Source organism: Rhinatrema bivittatum, chromosome 9 (genome assembly GCF_901001135.1).
Source record: "Rhinatrema bivittatum chromosome 9, aRhiBiv1.1, whole genome shotgun sequence".
Lineage (NCBI taxonomy): Eukaryota > Metazoa > Chordata > Amphibia > Gymnophiona > Rhinatrematidae > Rhinatrema > Rhinatrema bivittatum.
This window is the reverse complement of record NC_042623.1, coordinates 167,931-185,651: the sequence shown is the minus strand read 5'-3', so window position 1 is coordinate 185,651 and position 17,721 is coordinate 167,931. Positions and strand designations below refer to the sequence as shown.

The 17,721-nt window shown below is 46.8% G+C and overlaps 1 protein-coding gene across 1 annotated transcript in view; it reads right to left on the bottom strand.

Moving 5' to 3' along the window:
* Positions 1 to 17,721, bottom strand: part of LOC115098648 (guanine nucleotide-binding protein G(i) subunit alpha-1) — a 235,577-nt gene that overhangs the window by 99,848 nt on the left and 118,008 nt on the right. The window contains exon 5 of the mRNA XM_029615409.1: positions 14,720 to 14,877. Within this exon, the coding sequence (XP_029471269.1) occupies positions 14,720 to 14,877 (158 nt within the window). The remainder of the gene's footprint in view (positions 1 to 14,719; positions 14,878 to 17,721) is intronic.

Below are 17,721 nucleotides of genomic sequence, written 5' to 3'. Positions count from 1 at the left end.
TAACCTGACCGATTGATAGTAGCTGGAGACCGCCAGTGTTCTCAATCGGAAGGCGTCGACACCCGGCAGAGTGGATGCACTATGTAAGGAAACATGGCTTACCTTGAAACGGTGAATCCCCATATATATATATATCAGCCGCCGGGCGGGATGCTGAGTCCATCTGCCAACACTAAGGAAAACGAGATTATCAGGTAAGTAATCTCACCATTTCCTAGCGTCATCCCCTGTAAATAGTTACCCAGTTTCCATTTGTTCATGTATTTTTCTTGTATGCTTCGTTTAACTGTTCTATGTAATGGCACTGCCAAAAAGTTCTATGTAATGACACTGCCAAAAAGTTTTAAGTTATCTGTAAACCGACACGATGTGCAAATGGTTGTCTGTATATAAAAACCTACAAATAAATAAATAAATAAGTAATCTCACCATTTCCTAGCGTGTAGCAGATGGACTCATTACAAATGGGATGTACAAAAGCTACTCCCGGACTGGGTGGGAGGCTGCCCGAGGTACGTTTAGGATTGCCCTTGCAAATGCTGAGTCCTCCCTGGCCTGGACGTCCAGACGGTAGAATCTGGAGAAGGTATGGATGGAGGACCACGTTGTCGCTTTACATATCTCTACAGGCGACAGCATCCTAGTTTCTGCCCAGGAGGCCGCTTGTGCTCTGGTAGAGTGAGCCTTGACTCGTAGAGGTGGTGGTTTTCCCGCTTCTACGTAGGCCGCTTTGATAACTTCTTTGATCCAGCGAGCAATAGTCACTTGTGAGGCCGCTTCCCACTGTGAAGGACGAACAGGTAGTCCGTCTTTCGTACTGTTTCCGACATCTCCAGGTATCTGGACAGCAGCCTACCGATGTCGAGATGACGCAGTATTCGACCTGCTTCCGATTTCTTCAACCCTTCCATGGTTGGCAAGGATATGGTTTGGTTGAGGTGGAAGTGTGAGACTACTTTGGGTAAGAAGGAAGGAACCGTGCGAAGATGGATAGCCCCTGGGGTGATTCTGAGAAACGGATCGCAGCAGGACAGCGCTTGTAGCTCTGAGATGCGGCGTGCTGAGCATACGGCCAGCAAGAACACCATCTTCAAGGTTAACAACCGGAGGGACAGTCCTCGGAGGGGTCTGAAGGTGGGTCCCGCTAGGAAGTCCAAAACTAGGTTGAGGTTCCACAGGGGCACTGGCCATTTCAGTGGCGGGCGAATGTGTTTGACTCCTTTCAGGAAACATGAAACGTCTGGGTGTGTGGCAATGCTGTTGCCATCACACCTGGGGCCGTAGCAGGATAGTGCTGCCACCTGAACCTTGATTGAATTGAGGAACAGACCCTTCTGAAACATAGAAACATAGAAATGACGGCAGAAGAAGACCAAATGGCCCATCCAGTCTGCCCAGCAAGCTTCCCTCATTTCTTCTCCCATACTTATCTGTTTCTCTTAGCTCTTGGTTCTAATTCCCTTCCACCCCCGCCATTAATGTAGAGAGCGGTGATGGAGCTGCATCCAAGTGAAATATCTAGCTTGATTAGTTAGAGGTAGTAGGGGTAGTAACCGCCGCAATAAGCAAGCTACACCATGCTTATTTGTTTTTACCCAGATTATGTTATACAGCCCTTATTGGTTGTTTATCTTCTCCCCTGCCGTTGAAGCAGAGAGCTATGCTGGATATGCATCGAAAGTGAAGTATCAGGCACATTTGGTTTGGGGTAGTAACCGCCGTAACAAGCCAGCTACTCCCCGCTTTGTGAGTGTGAATCCTTTTTTCTTCTCCCCTGCTGTTGAAGTTATGCTGGATATGCGTGAAGTATCAGTTTTTCTTTTCCCCTGCCGTTGAAGCAGAGAGCCATGCTGGATATGCGTCGAGAGTGAAGTATCAGGTACATTTGGTTTGGGGTAGTAACCGCCGTAACAAGCCAGCTACTCCCCGCTTTGTGAGTGCGATCCCTTTTTTCTTCTCCCCTGCCGTTTAAGCAGAGAGCTCTGCTGGATGTGTGAAGTAACAGTTTTTCTTTTCCCCTGCTGTTGAAGCAGAGAACTATGCTGGATATGCATTGAAAGTGAAGTATAAGAATGGAGTGATCAAGCTAGTTGAAAGGCATCAGGAATAGAGGAAGGTGGAGGTAGTAATTTGGATATTTGGTTTGGGGTAGTAACCGCCGTAACAAGCCAGCTACTCCCGTCTTTGTGAGTGCAAATCCTTTTTTCCACATTTCCTCTTGCTGTTGAAGCTTAGAGTGATGTTGGAGTCACAGTAACCATGTGTATGTTTATTGAATAAGGGTATTGTCTCCAGGCAGTAGCCATCATTCTGGCGAGTCACCCACTCTTCATTGGCGGCCTCTTGACTTTATGGATCCACAGTGTTTATCACATGCCCCTTTGAAGTCCTTCACAGTTCTGGTCTTCACCACTTCCTCCGGAAGGGCATTCCAGGCATCCACCACCCTCTCCGTGAAGAAATACTTCCTGACATTGGTTCTGAATCTTCCTCCCTGGAGCTTCAAATCGTGACCCCTGGTTCTGCTGATTTTTTTCTTATGGTAAAGGTTTGTCGTTGCCTTTGGATCATTAAAACCTTTCAAGTATCTGAAAGTCTGTATCATATCACCTCTGCTCCTCCTTTCCTCCAGGGTGTACATATTTAGATTCTTCAATCTCTCCTCGTACGTCATGCGATGAAGATCCTCCACCTTCCTGGTCGCCCTTCTCTGTACCGCTTCCATCTTGTCTTTGTCTTTTTGTAGATACGGTCTCCAGAACTGAACACAGTACTCCAGGTGAGGCCTCACCAAGGACCTGTACAAAGGAATAATCACTTCCCTTTTCTTACTCGATATTCCTCTCTCTATGCAGCCCAGCATTCTTCTGGCTTTTGCTATCGCCTTGTCGCATTGTTTCGCAGACTTCATATCATTAGACACTATCACCCCAAGGTCCCTCTCCTGCTCCGTGCACGTCAGCCTTTCCCCCCCCATCGAATACAGTTCATTCGGATTTCCGCTCCCCATATGCATGACTTTGCACTTCTTGGCATTGAATCTCAGCTGCCATATCTTCGACCACTCTTCCAGTTTCCTTAGATCCCGTCTCATTCTCTCCACTCCTTCCGGCGTGTCCACTCTGTTGCAGATCTTAGTGTCATCCGCAAAAAGACAAACCTTACCTTCTATCCCGTCCGCAATGTCGCTCACAAAGATATTGAACAGGACCGGTCCCAACACCGATCCTTGCGGTACACCACTTAAAACCGCTCTCTCTTCAGAGAAGGTTCCGTTTACCATCACACATTGTCTTCTGTCTGTCAACCAATTTGCAATCCAGGTCACCACCTTGTCACTCACTCCCAAGCTTCTCGTTTTATTCACCAGTCTCCTGTGCGGAACCGTATCAAAAGCTTTGCTGAAATCCAAGTATATGACATCGAGCGCTCTTCCTTGGTCCAATTCCTTGGTTACCCAGTCAAAAAAGTCAATCAGATTTGTCTGACAGGATCTTCCCCTGGTGAATCCATGTTGCCTCTGGTCCATCAATTCTCCGGACTGTAGATAGTTCACTATTCTCTCTTTCAGCAGAGACTCCATTACTTTTCCCACCACCGAAGTGAGGCTAACCGGCCTGTAGTTGCCAGCCTCCTCCCTGTTCCCACTCTTGTGAAGCGGGACCACCACCGCTCTTCTCCAGTCTCTCGGCACCACTCCCGTTTCTAGGGATCTATTGAACAGGTCACACAGCGGACCCGCCAGAACATCTCTGAGCTCCCTCAATATCCTTGGATGAATCCCATCAGGCCCCATGGCTTTGTCCACTTTCAGGTTCTTTAGCTCTTCCCACACATTTTCTACTGTAAAAGGATTTTCATCTATTCCACTTCCCTTCAGTTTCTTGTTGTGTAGAGATGGTCCTTCTCCAGGGTCTTCTTTAGTGAACACAGAGCTGAAGTATTCGTTTAATATTTCTGCCATTTCTTCGTCTGTCTCCACACATTGATCATTACCACCTTTCAATTTCACTATACCACTTTGGACCTTTCTCATTTCGCTGATGTATCTGAAAAATGTTTTGTCACCATTTTTTATCTCCTTGGCAATCCTCTCTTCTGCTTGATTTTTTGCCAACTTGATTGTTTTCTTCGTCTCCCTCAGTTGATACAAATATTCTTCTTTGTGCTCCTCCCTTTGGGATCCTTTATATTTCTTGAATGCTGTTCTTTTAGCTTTAATTTTGTCAGCCACCTCCTTTGAGAACCAGATAGGTTTCAATTTTCTTTTGCTTTTCTTTATGTTTCTAACATATAGAGCAGTTGCCTTGGTGATTGCTCCTTTTAGATTGGTCCACTGCTGATCCACATCTCTCTCGTTCTCCCATCCTTTAAGTTCTTCCTCCAGGTACTTTCCCATTTCCTCAAAGTCTGTGTTTTTGAACTGTAAAACTCGGGTCTTTGTGGTTCTTTTCCCTATTCTATTAGTGATATTAAACCATACCGTTCGATGATCACTGCTGCTGAGGTGGGCGCCCACCTGGACATCTGAGACATTATCTGCATTATTGAGCAATAAGTCGAGTATAGCACCTTCTCTCGTGGGTTCCAACACCATTTGTTTGAACAAAGATACTTGCATGGCATCCATTATTGCTCTACTATTTTTAGTTTCTGCAGAGGGGATTTTCCAGTCTACATCTGGCATATTAAAGTCACCCACGATCACCACTTCTCCCTTCTTACCTATCTTATGGATGTCTTCAATCAGATCTCTGTCCAGCTCTTCCTTTTGGTTTGGAGGCCTGTAAACCACTCCAATATAAATGGACACTCAGTCATCTTTTTTTAGGTCGACCCATAGAGCTTCTTCTTTACCCCAACTTCCTTGTAGCTCAGATACTTGGATGTTGTTTCTGACATAAAGAGCCACACCTCCCCCTTTTCTATCCTCTCTGTCCTTCCTTAACAAGTTGTAGCCTGGTATTGTTGTATCCCATTCATGAGATTCTGTGAACCATGTTTCTGTGATAGCAACAATGTCCAATTCTGCCTCAGCCATTAGGGCCTGCAGATCTGGGATTTTATTTCCCAAACTATGAGCATTTGTGGTCATAGCCTTCCAGGTACTCTCTTTAAGGTTATTGCTTTTCCTGGACTCCTTATGAGATATTAGTTGAGATTTGTTATTCACTTTACTCTTTCTGTTTGTAGTTGTGCCACTGTTGACAGAGTTATCCATCTCAATTAGATTTTTCTTTTGGTTATGGATCTTGAAATACTGCATGCATTGTGTTTTTTCTCTCTTTTCTGGTAATACTGCAATGTTTTTCTCAAGAACTTCCTCAGTTTTTAATAGAGAGGGCTTGTTCTTTTTGCATTTGGTACATTGTGTGTCTCCTTATCACAGGTCTAATTCTACCAGAGCCCACTGTAATCCTGAGCACAAGCACAAGCAGGAAATCCAAAATGATGGGGATTTTAGCGGTATGTGGGATGGTGCTGCGAGTTTCGCACCAGGCTTCAAATACTCTCCAGATCCATATGTAAGTTAGTGATGTGGAGAACTTGCGTGCTCGGAGGAGTGTATCTATTACCGCCCCCGAGTATCTCCTTTTCCTCAGTCGAGCCCTCTCAATGGCCAGACCGTAAGAGAGAATGGAGCTGGATTCTCGTGGAGGATGGGACCTTGTCTCAGCAGATCCCTGTGTGGGGGCAGGGGTAGGGGATCCCCTGCCAGCAGTCATCTCATGTCTGCGTACCAGGGTCTTCTTGGCCAGTCCGGGGCCACAAGAAGAACTAGGCCTCTGTGTCACTGAATCTTATGTATAATGGTGCCCAGCAGGGGCCATGGGGGGAAGGCATATAGCAGGATCCCCTGAGGCCATTGTTGCATCAGGGCGTCGATCCCGTGGGATAGAGGATCTCGTCTGCGACTGAAGTATCTGGGTACTTGAGCGTTGGACCTGTCCGCTAGTAGGTCCATGCCCGGAGTCCCCCACTGGTCTACAATCATCTGGAAGGCCGTGGGTGACAGTTGCCATTCCCCCGGGCTTAGGCTTTCTCTGCTGAGGAAGTCTGCCGTGGTGTTGTCCTTCCCGGCGATGTGGACGGCGGAGATGTCCTGGAGATTTGCTTCCGCCCAAACCATCAGGAGGGCTATTTCTAGGGATACCTGTCGGCATCTGGTTCCGCCCTGTCGGTTGATGTATGCCACCGTGGTGGCATTGTCCGACATCACTCTGACTGCCTTGTTTCGAAGTCTGTGCGCAAATCTCAGGCAGGCTAACCTGACTGCCCGTGTCTCTAGTCGGTTGATGTTCCACCCCGACTCTTCTTTGCTCCACCGCCCTTGGGCGGTTAGCTCTTCGCAGTGTGCTCCCCAGCCGCTCAGGCTGGCATCTGTAGTGAGCAGGGTCCAGGTTGGGGAGGACATTTTTGACCCCCGGCTCGTGTGGCCAGGCTGCAGCCACCACCGTAACTGATTCCGTACTCTGGCCAGTAGAGGGAGACGCACGGTGTAGCTCTGTAATCGTGGGCTCCACCGAGATAGGAGGGCGCATTGTAACGGTCTCATATGGACCCGTGCCCATGGTACTACTTCCAGAGTGAACGCCATTAGGCCGAGGACCTGTAGATAATCCTAAGCTGTGGGCCGGGAGGAGCTCAGCAAAGCCTGCAAATGATTCCGGAGTTTTGATCTCCTCTTGGAGGTCAGGCTGACTTTGTCTCCCTGGGTGTCGAATCGGACTCCTAGGTATTCCAGCGACTGTGAAGGCTGTAGGGAACTTTTGTTCATGTTGACTACCCATCCTAGGCTTTCCAGAAGAGATATAACTCTGCTGGTTGCCCGGTGGCTCTCATCCGGTGACCTTGCCCTGATCAGCCAATCGTCTAGGTAGGGATGGACGAGAATTCCTTCCTTCCTGAGGGACGCCGCCACCACTATTACCTTGGTAAAGGTTTGTGGTGCAGTGGCTAACCCGAAGGGTAACGCCCGGAACTGAAAATGTTGTTTCAGGACTTTGAAGCGTAAGTAGCGCTGGTGATCCCGATGGATTGGGATATGCAGGTAGGCCTCTGACAGATCCAGGGATGTGAGATACTCCCCTGGCTGTATTGCGCTTCGGACTGACCGCAGAGTTTCCATGCGAAATCTTGGGACCCTTAAGTGCCGGTTGACTGACTTGAGGTCCAGAACAGGTCTGAAGGTGCCCCCCTTCTTGGGTATGATGAAATAAATGGAATAATGCCCAGAATTTATCTCCCACGCAGACACTGGGATTATGGCTTTTAGGGACAGGAGCCTTCGCAAGGTAGCTTCCAGTGCCGCCCTCTTGAGGGGTGGACAAGGAGATTCCACAAACTTGTCCGGAGGGGGATGAAGGAAGTCCAGGTAATACCCCTCTCGGATGATGGCGAGGACCCACTGGTCCGAAGTAATCTCGACCCATCTGCGGTAGAATAGGGTTAGCCTGCCCCCTATGGCTTCGTCCCCCAGATGGGTCGGCTGATTCTCATTGTGGGGTGCGGCCAGGACCCGAACCCGAGCCGGTTCCCCTCTTGTTGTGACTGGTCCGAAAGGACTGGTTCCTGGTCTGAGAACGAGGTGCTTGGTAGCGAGTCCTGTAGGGATTGAAGCGTTGAGAGCCTCTACCTCTGGATGGCCTAGGAAGAGGGCGCTGGTTCCTCCTTGACCTGTCTTCTGGTAGACGGGGTAATGGAGAGGCGCCCCACTTGTTAGCCAGGTTCTCGAGGTCGCTGCCGAACAGGAGGGATCCCTTAAAGGGCATTCTTGTAAGGCGTGCCTTGGAGGAGGAGTCGGCCGACCAATTTCGTAGCCAGAGCTGTCTCCTGGCTGCCACTGAGGATGACACTCCCTTGGCTGCCGTACGAACTAAGTCGGAGGAAGCGTCAGTGAGGAACGAGAGAGCTGATTCCATTTCTTCTCCCGGGGTGTTGTTCCTGGTTTGTGACAAACAGGAACGCGTCACCACAGTGCAGCAGGTCGCGATTCGTAGGGACATGGCTGCCACCTCAAGGCTTGTCTCAGGATGGCATCCAGGCGCCGGTCATGCGCATCCTTGAGGGCCGCCCCGCCCTCCACTGGAATGGTGGTGCGCTTCGCAATTGCGCAGACTATGGCGTCTACCTTGGGGCACGCCAGCAGCTCCTTAGTTGCCGGGTCCAGGGGGTACATGCTGGACAGGGCCAGACCCCCTTTGAATGAGGCCTCCGGCGCATTCCACTCCAGATCGAATAACTGCTGTGCTGCTTGGAGGAGGGGAAAATGGTGAGCCGTTTGACGAAGGCCGTCTAGCAGGGGGTTCATTCTAGGTTCCCCTGGGGTGCCTTGGCCCGGGATAGCCAACTCCGACAGGCATTGAGAGACCAGGTCTGGGAGATCCTCCTTAAGGAAGAAGCATCTCATGGTTCGATACGGCTCTATCCCCGAGGGAGGTTCACCCTGCTCGGGAAGCTCGCCTTCTTCCTCAGAGCAATCTGAATCCCCATAAGTGGGGCTTCCAGGTGGCGAGTGGCCAGGCCTAGAGGGTCCAGGGGTAGGGTCATTCGGTACGTATGGGTCCGTTCTGGGAGCAGACTGCATTTGGACAAAGGCATGAATCCCCTTGAATAATTCCACCCAGGAGAGTGAAGCAGAGTCTAGCCTCAGGGGCACCAGGTCTCTAGGGTTCCCCGGCTGCTCACCTCGGCCTGCTAGTTCCGGGGTGTTCCCAGAGGAACTGGCAATTAAACTGGGCTGAGATCGGCCCTGACCTAGAACTCCCAGGGCCTCCTCACATTGGGCACATAGGGAGTCCACTTCATCGCTCTGTGTGGCTCTGAGGTGGCATGCTGAGCAGAGGCCTAGAGCTCTTATGCCTGATTCTGGAGGTGCCAGCTCCGAGGACGCCTGGGCTCTCATACGCTCCATTGCATCTATTATCTCTATGTGGTGCGCTCCCTGCCGACAGTATGCGCCTTATAAAATGCGCGAAAGCTGTACGCCTATCAATAGGCGCCTATCAACGTGCGCCTATCAAAGTGCGCCTATCAATGCTATCGACGTGCGCCCAACAACATGTGCCTAACCACATGCGCTTATGATGCTATCAACGTGTGTGTAATGAAAAGCGCCTAACAACGTGCGCCTAACAATTGAATGTGCGCCCTAACAGGGCAGAGGGCGACGGCGAGCAGGCAGGCAAAATGGCGGGCTGCCACGTAGGCAGACCCCGCTAATCCTCACTCTCCGGAGACCAAAGTAAAGATGTACGCCTTACCTGATCTTCGGCGCTTCCCGGCTGCGACCCGGGCGGTCTCCGGCTGCGGGGGGGAGAGGGTGATTACAGTCACCGCCACGCTCGAGGAAGTGCACCCGCTGCCTCTAAGCCGCGCCCGAACTCGTCTCGCTCGGGGGCCAAGTCCTCACCGCGAATGGATCGGGACCGAGGCTGCCTCTACGCTGCGCCCGAGCCCTTCTCACTCGGGGGCTAGGTCCCTGCCGCGATTCGGCCACCGGACCGAGGCTCTTACCTCCGAGGGACCACGGAAAACACCTCGGGAAACTCAACTGGGAGGGTATCACCGGAGTGCGGGGCTCGTCTTCAGGTAGGATTCTTCTAAGAATTTAGTCGTTAGTTTTTGGAAGAACGCTCAGCGAGTATTAGGTAGCTCCAAACTGCTTTGGAGACAGAAATTACTTAGCGTCTGCACTTCCTGCAGGGGTATATGTACCACGTGCTGACGTCAGATCCGTCTCCAACTGCTAGCACGAGCACACTATACCCATTTGTAATGAGTCCATCTGCTACACGCTAGGAAAATTTCATTTTTTTCCGGATGGAACTGCCTGCCCCCTCCAGAGATTTTAGATTGAGACAGGTCCCTTTTTAACTTTAATGGGGGACTGGCACTGCCTTTTGAAGTGCCTCCTCTGCCAGTCCCGCCTCTGCCAGTCCCAATCACTCGACCACATCTAGCTTTCCCTGACATTATGGATTTAATGTCACTACCTACTAGGGGTGTGAATCGTGTGATCGATCGTCTTAACGATCGATTTTGGCTGGGGGGGGGGGGGGGGGGGGAGAAATCTGATCGTCGTGTTTTTTGTTTTTTTTTAAATCGTTAAAAATCGTAAATCGGGGGAGGGCGGGAAAACCGGCACACCAAAACAACCCTAAAACCCACCCGAAGCTTTAAAACAAATCCCCCACCCTCCCGAACCCCCCCAAAATGTTTTAAATTACCTGGGGTCCAGTGTGTGGGGGGGGGGGGTCCCGGCGCGATCTCCAGCTCTCTGGCCACGGCTGCGTTGAGAAATGGCGCCGGTGGCCCTTTGCCCTTATCATGTGACAGGGCAAAGGTAGCGCCGGCGCCATTTTGGTTCCTGGCTCCCGACGTCACGCATGCAGGAGATCGCTCCCGGACCCCCGCTGGACCCCCAGGGACTTTTGGCCAGCTTGGGGGGGCCTCCTGACCCCCACAAGACTTGCCAAAAGTCCAGCGGGGGTCAGGGAGCGACCTCCTGCACGCGGGCCATATTGCCAATCTTCAAAATGGCGCCGGCGCTACCTTTGCACTCACTATGTCATATGGGCGACCGTCGCCCGTATGACATAGTGAGGGCAAAGGTAGCGCCGGCGCCATTTTGAAGATTGGACATCGTTCCAGCCTCAATTCAGGAGGGAGCAGGTTCCATTGCTTGGGGCCCGAGGCGGATATAGCTCTCTTACTGAGGGAGGTAGAAATCCCATGTGTGTTGGGTACGAGTATAGCGACAGGAGTATACTACTGTCCACCTGGACAAAATGGTCAGACAGATGATGAAATGCTAAGAGAAATCAGGGAAGCTAACCAATTTGGCAGTGCAGTAATAATGGGAGATTTCAATTACCCCAATATTGACTGGGTAAATGTAACATCAGGACATAGTAGAGACAAAGTTCCTGGATGTAATAAACGACTGCTTCATGGAGCAATTGGTTCAGGAACCAACAAGAGAGGGAGCTATTTTAGATTTTATTCTTAGTGGAACGCAGGATTTGGTGAGAGAGCTTACTTGGTAATAGTGATCATAACATGATCAAATTTAAACTAATAACTGGAAGGAGAACAATAAGTAAATCTACAGCTCTACCATTAAACTTTCAAAAGGGAAGCATTGATAAAATGAGGAAAATAGTTATGAAAAAACTGAAAGGTGCAGCTGCAAAGGTTAAAAGTGTTCAACAGGCATGGTCATTGTTTAAAAATACAATCTTAGATGCGCAGTCTAGATGTATTCCACACATTAAGGAAGATGGAAGGAAAGCAAAACGATTACTGTCATGGTTAAAAGGTGAGGTGAAAGAGGCTATTTTAGCCCAAAAAAATCCTTCAAATATTGGAAGGATCCATCTGAAGAAAATAGGATAAAACATAAGCATTGTCAAGTTAAGTGTAAAACATTGATAAGACAGGCGAAGAGAGAATTTGAAATAAAGTTGGTCAAAGAGGCAAAAACTCATAATAAAAACTTTAAATATATCCGAAGCAAGAAACCTGTGAGGGAGTCGGTTGGACCATTAGATGACCAAGGGGTTAAAGGGGCTCTTAGGGAAGATAAGGCCATTGCAGAAAGACTAAATGAATTCTTTGCTGCTGTGTTTACTAATGAGGATGTTGGGGAGATACCAGTTACGGAGATGGCTTTCAGGGGTGATGAGTCAGACGAACTGAACGAAATCACTGTGAAACTGGAAGATGTAGTAGGCCAGATTAACAAACTGAAGAGTAGCAAATCACCTGGACCAGATGGTATGCATCTTAGGGTACTGAAGGAACTCAAAAATGAAATTTCTGATCTATTAGTTAAAATTTGTAACCTATCATTAAAATCATTCATTGTACCTGAAGACTGGAGGGTGGCCAATGTAACCCCAATATTTAAAAAAGGCTCTGAGGCGATCCGGGTAACTATAGACCAGTGAGCCTGACTTCAGTGCCAGGAAAAATAGTGGAAATTATTCTCAAGATCAAAATTGTAGAGCATATAGAAATACATGGTTTAATGGAACACAGTCAACATGGATTTACCCACAGGAAGTCTTGCCTAACAAATCTGCTTCATTTTTTTGAAGGGATTAAAAAACATGTGGATAAAGGTGAACCAGTAGATGTAGTATATTTGGATTTTCAGAAGGCATTTGACAAAGTCCCTTATGAGAGGCTTCTAAGAAAACTAAAAAGTCATGGGTTAGGAGGCGATGTCCTTTCGTGGATTACAAACTGGTTAAAAGAGAGGAAACAGAGAGTAGGATTAAATGGTTAATTTTCTCAGTAGAAAAGGGTAAACAGTGGAGTGCCTCAGGGATCTATACTTGGACCGGTGCTTTTCAATAAATATATATAAATGATCTGGAAAGGAATACAATGAGTGAGGTTATCAAATTTGTGGATGATACAAAATTATTCAGAGTAGTTAAATCACAAGCTGATTATGATACATTACAGGAGGACCTTGCAAGACTGGAAGATTGGGCATCCAAATGGCAGATGAAATTTAATGTGGACAAGTGCAAGATGTTGATTATAGGGAAAAATAACCCTTGCTGTAGTTACACGATGTTAGGTTCCATATTAGGAGCTACCACCCAGAAAAGAGATCTAGGCATCATAATGGCTAATACTTTAAAATAGTCGGCTCAGTGTGCTGCAGCTGTCAGAAAAGCAAACAATGATAGGAATTATTAGGAAGGGAATGGTTAATAAAATGAAAAATGTCATAATGCCTCTATATTGCTCCATGGTGAGATCCAGTATCGCAAAGCGCAGGAAGCGCTGGTGATCCTGATGGACTGGAATGTGAAGGTAGGCTTTGGAAATGTCCAGGGAGGTTAGAAACTCTCCCGGTTGTACTGCCATTACGGAGCGAAGAGTTTCCATGTGGAAGTGTAGAACCCGCAGATGACTGTTTACGATCTTGTGATCCAAGATGGGCCAAAATAATCCTTCCTTCTTGGGAACGATAAAATAAATGGAATAAGCGCTCCATATTTTGTTGGGGTGTGGGAACCAGTGTTATTACCTTCAGACTGAGTAGTCTTGTTAGAGTGGTTTCTACTGCCAGTCTCTTGGAGTGGGAGTGGCACGGTGACATCATAAATTTGTCTCGAGGGATGCTGCGGAACTTCAGAGAGTAACCTTCTCGAATGATGTTTAGAAAACATATGTCTGACGTTATCTCGACCCATCTTTGGTAGAAGAGGGCAAGTCGATCCCCTATATCCTCCTTCCTGTGGATGGGTCAGCTCATTCTCATTGTGGAGCACGGCTGGAGCCTGCCCCCCTCTTGGTCTGTCTGTTCCGAATGGGCTGCGACCTTCCAGAGGGACGAGGTGCCTGGAACTGCGAGTTCCTGTAGGGTCTAAAGCGCTGCGATCTTCTGCCCTTTATTCTTCTGGGGCGCTGAGATCTTTTACTCCTATTTTCTGGTAGACGAGGCACTGGGGATTCGCCCCATTTGCTGGCTAACTTCTCCAATTCGCTTCCGAACAAGAGAGATCCTTAAAAGGCATTCTTGTGAGATTCGCTTTAGATGTCGCGTCCGCAGACCAATTCCGTAGCCATAGTTGTCTTCTGGCTGCCACTACCGAGGCAACGCCCCTGGCTGATGACAGTCCAAGAGAAAAAGAATCCCCATGATGGAAAAATTTCAAATGGATGAAGACTGATTAATCAGTTTTGCAGGCTCCTTTACCTGTGTGTGTAAAAGTTTTATTCAGAATACTATGGATGCTTCCTTCTCTTAACACTCATGATGGGAATACAATCAAGATGTGTGGCTCCAATAAGACTGCTCATCTTTGGAGAAGTATCCTTTTGGAAGTTTAAAGTAGTAATGAAACCTGCGTGATCATTTTTAACCAAATTTGGGTAATCTATCACTTGAACAAGTTATGGCTATTTTTTGAATTTGCTAATTTTTTTCTGAATTAGTTAAAAAGTAATAAATTATAAACCTGAAATAAAGCCATCAATTCTAGGTTTTTGTTTTTTTTAAATCACAATCTCCCCTCTATCTCCATTATGCTATATGAGTTTCAAATGGTTAAACAAGGAGAGACCTTGGGGTATTTAAAATTTATTGGGCAGAAATAAAGAAGCATGACAGTGTCAGACCTTAAGAAAAATAAGCAGAAAAAGAAACATTTTTAAAAAGTCAGGAAAGAATTATACAAAACTGAGAATAAGGAAAAACATTTTAACGACTTTTAATATGTGTCTCTGTGAAACACTACTTCATTACAAGTACTTTCCCCTTACTGTATACCATTTTAATCAGTGTTGCAGATTATTGTAATTTATTTTATAAAATACAAATAAAAATATGAAAATGGAAGTATTCACAGAAAGTATTTAATGTTCCAATGTTTGAATATTACAAATGAAAACAAATGAATAGAAATATTTTATAATATGCATATTAAGCATTTAGCAAAAACATTAAAATAATGTATTATCTTATCTGGAATGAATCAAGGAGTCAAGCTGTATAGTACTAAAAATGCAATTTAAAAAAAAAAGTTCTACTTTTGTATTTGCCACCAAAATTGCTCTAATTGTATCTGTTTACAATATTTACATTAAAAAGTTTGAACTCCCTTTCAAATTAAATGTATATGAATCTTTGAAAATAACTTTCTGTATAAACACTGATTTTTCAGAACATTTGCTCCTGAAAATGACAGGTACTTACTATGCTGCAGAATCATTAAGCTGGTACTCTCTGGATCTGTTGAAACAGGCTTGTACTCCACTATCTTTCCATAATCTTTTGATAACCCCAGCAAGTTCAGCTGTCATAAATCCTTCTTCTGCTGCTCCAGCGAGCACAAAGAGTTGGCGGGCATCATCCTATACAAAAAAAAGAACAAAACAGTTAACACAAAAATTTCACTAAATAAAAATTTTGCTTTTACAAGAATAACCACAGGTCAGGAGCTTTATGATCCTATTGGACTCCCCATTAACAATGCTACCCCAAATTCAGTCAACTTTTAAAAGTTGTTTATCATCTGCAACAACTACACAAATTATCTTTATAACACTGAGAAGGCAAATCTGGAGACAGTAGTCCAAGCCATAACATTATCTCAACTGCACTACTGTAATACACCATATAATGGTGGGACTAATTGGCGATAGTGATCATAACATGATCAAATGTGATCTAATGGCTGGAAGAAGAACAATATGTAAATCTACAGATCTAACATTAAATTTTCAAACGAGAAACTGATAAAATGAGGAAAATAGAAAGAAACTGAAAGGTGCAGCTGCAAAGGTTAAAAGTGTACAACAGGCATGGACATTAAAAATACCATCTTAGAAACACAGTCCAGATGTATTCCACGCATTAAGAAAGGTGGAAGGAAGGCAAAACAATTACCGACATGGTTAAAAGGTGAGGTGAAAGAGGCTATTTTACCAGGCAGTCCTCGCATCCGCCAGCCACCCAGCTATCTAGATATCTAATAACCGAATCACCAATTATGATGGCGGCCTTAACCCTTCCCTCCTGGGCAGTAGCCCTGGAAGACTTCACAAGTGGAGACCCGCATTCAAAAGTGGACTGCAAGACTGAACATGGTTGTGGATAACACAGATGCAAATACAATTACCAAATAAGTTCATGACTTCAACCAAATCAAGAGTCCATGATTGTATATACAAGCCCCTGAGGCAGCAGTCACAAGCGGCGAAACTTGGCCAGAGTCGGGCTATCATTTTCTGCGTCTCCACTTCAATAAAGGAATTGACAAAGACTACAGGCAACTATCTCTTTTGTATTTCCTCACTTCCTGCTACACCAGGGTAATTCTCTCCAACTGGGGGAACTTTCTGATCCAAGGCAGCACCGGAGCTGTCAGACTAGATTTGGGACTTGGCTACTATGTCCCTAGAGGTCTCATCGATGTACCTGTCTGCCTCAGCTCCTCCAGATCTGCCACTCTAACCTCCAGAGATCGGACTCGTTCTCTGAAAGCCAGGGAGAGCAGAGCCAGTCTCCTGGCTTGAGGAAGGGAATCAAGGTGACTAATGTTTAATGTGGCTTGCGGAAATGGGGGCTACTACCTGGAGATAATACCCTTGTTCAGTGTATGAGACTCCATCATTGCTCTGGGCTTCAACGGCAAGAGGTAATGTGGAAGAAGAAAAAAAAAATTTGTATTCACAGGGAAGCGAGGTGTAGCTGGGCAGATACTTTACTTTCAAAGCATGTCCAGCGTAGCTCTTTGCTTCAACGGCAGGGGGGATAGTCTAATACTTCTCGTTCAACGCATAGCTCTCTGCTTCCACGGCAGGGGGGAATGAGGAAGGGAGGATATGTATGTGGATTGCATAGTCTGGGTGGACAAGGGCAGGGGTGTGGCCTGCTTGTTGCGGAGGTTGCTACCCCTAATTGAGCTGGATATTCGCTTGGATGCAGTTCCAGCGCTGCTCTCTACATTGATGGTGGGGGGAGGGGAAATAGAACTAGAGAGTACTAGAAGCCAAGCGTAACAAGTATGAGAGAGAGAGAAAAAAAAAGGTACATAGCTTGCTGGGCAGACTGGATGGGCTGTTTGGTCTTCTTCTGCCGTCATTTCTATGTTTCTATGTTATGTTTCAATGAGACCATTTTGAACTTTTCACTGACCAGAAACCAGTTCAACGCCCTCAAGTCCAGAATGGGCTGAAGGCTACCAGTTTTCTTGGGAATGAGGAAATACCGGGAGTAGAACTGGTCGCCCCGCTTGCTTGGTGGAACCGGTTCGACCGCCGAACCATTAAGAGGGCGGAGAGCTCTACTAGAAGTACATGCAGGTTCCCTACTGCTTTCCACCGTGGACAGTGAGAAGAGTGGGATGTAGACCGCACCTTGAATACTGTGTACAATTCTGGCCGCCGCATTTCAAAAAAGATATAGTTGTGATGGAGAAGGTACAGAGAAGGGCGACCAAAATGAAAAATGAGATGGAAAGGCTGAAGAGGTTAGGGCTGTTCACCTTGGAGAAGAGACGGCAGAGGGGGGATATGATAGAGGTCTTTAAAATCATGAGAGGTCTTGAACGAGTAGATGTGAATTGGTTATTTACACTTTCAGATAAAGCAAAATTGCTTACCTTGTAATAGGTGTTATCCCAGGACAGCAGGATGTAGTCCTCACATATGGGTGACATCAGTAATGGAGCCCTATGTACGGAAAACTTCTGTAAAAGTTTCTATGAAACTTTTGACTGGCACCAGAGTGCCTACTGAGCATGCCCAGCATGCTATGATATTCCCTGCCACAGGGGTCTCCCTTTAGTCTTGGTTTGTAGCAATAGCGTTAGCCAAAAATAAAATAATAAAACGTATCGGACCCAACTCCGCAGGGTGGCGGGTGGGTTTCGTGAGGACTACATCCTGCTGTCCTGGGATAACACCTATTACAAGGTAAGCAATTTTGCTTTATCCCAGGACAAGCAGGATGCTAGTCCTCACATATGGGTGATTAGCAAGCTAGAGGCTGAGTCATTTTGCCATGTAGCAACAGTGAAGAATTGTTGATGGAATGAATCAGCCGAAGATCACAGCAGGTTGGATGTAGAAGGAGTTGGGATTATACTGGAAACAAGTTCTTTAAGACGGATTGTCCATAGGCTGAATCTTGTCTTCCTTCTTTGTCTAAACAGTAGTGAGCTGCAAAAGTGTGAAGAGAACTCCATATTGCTG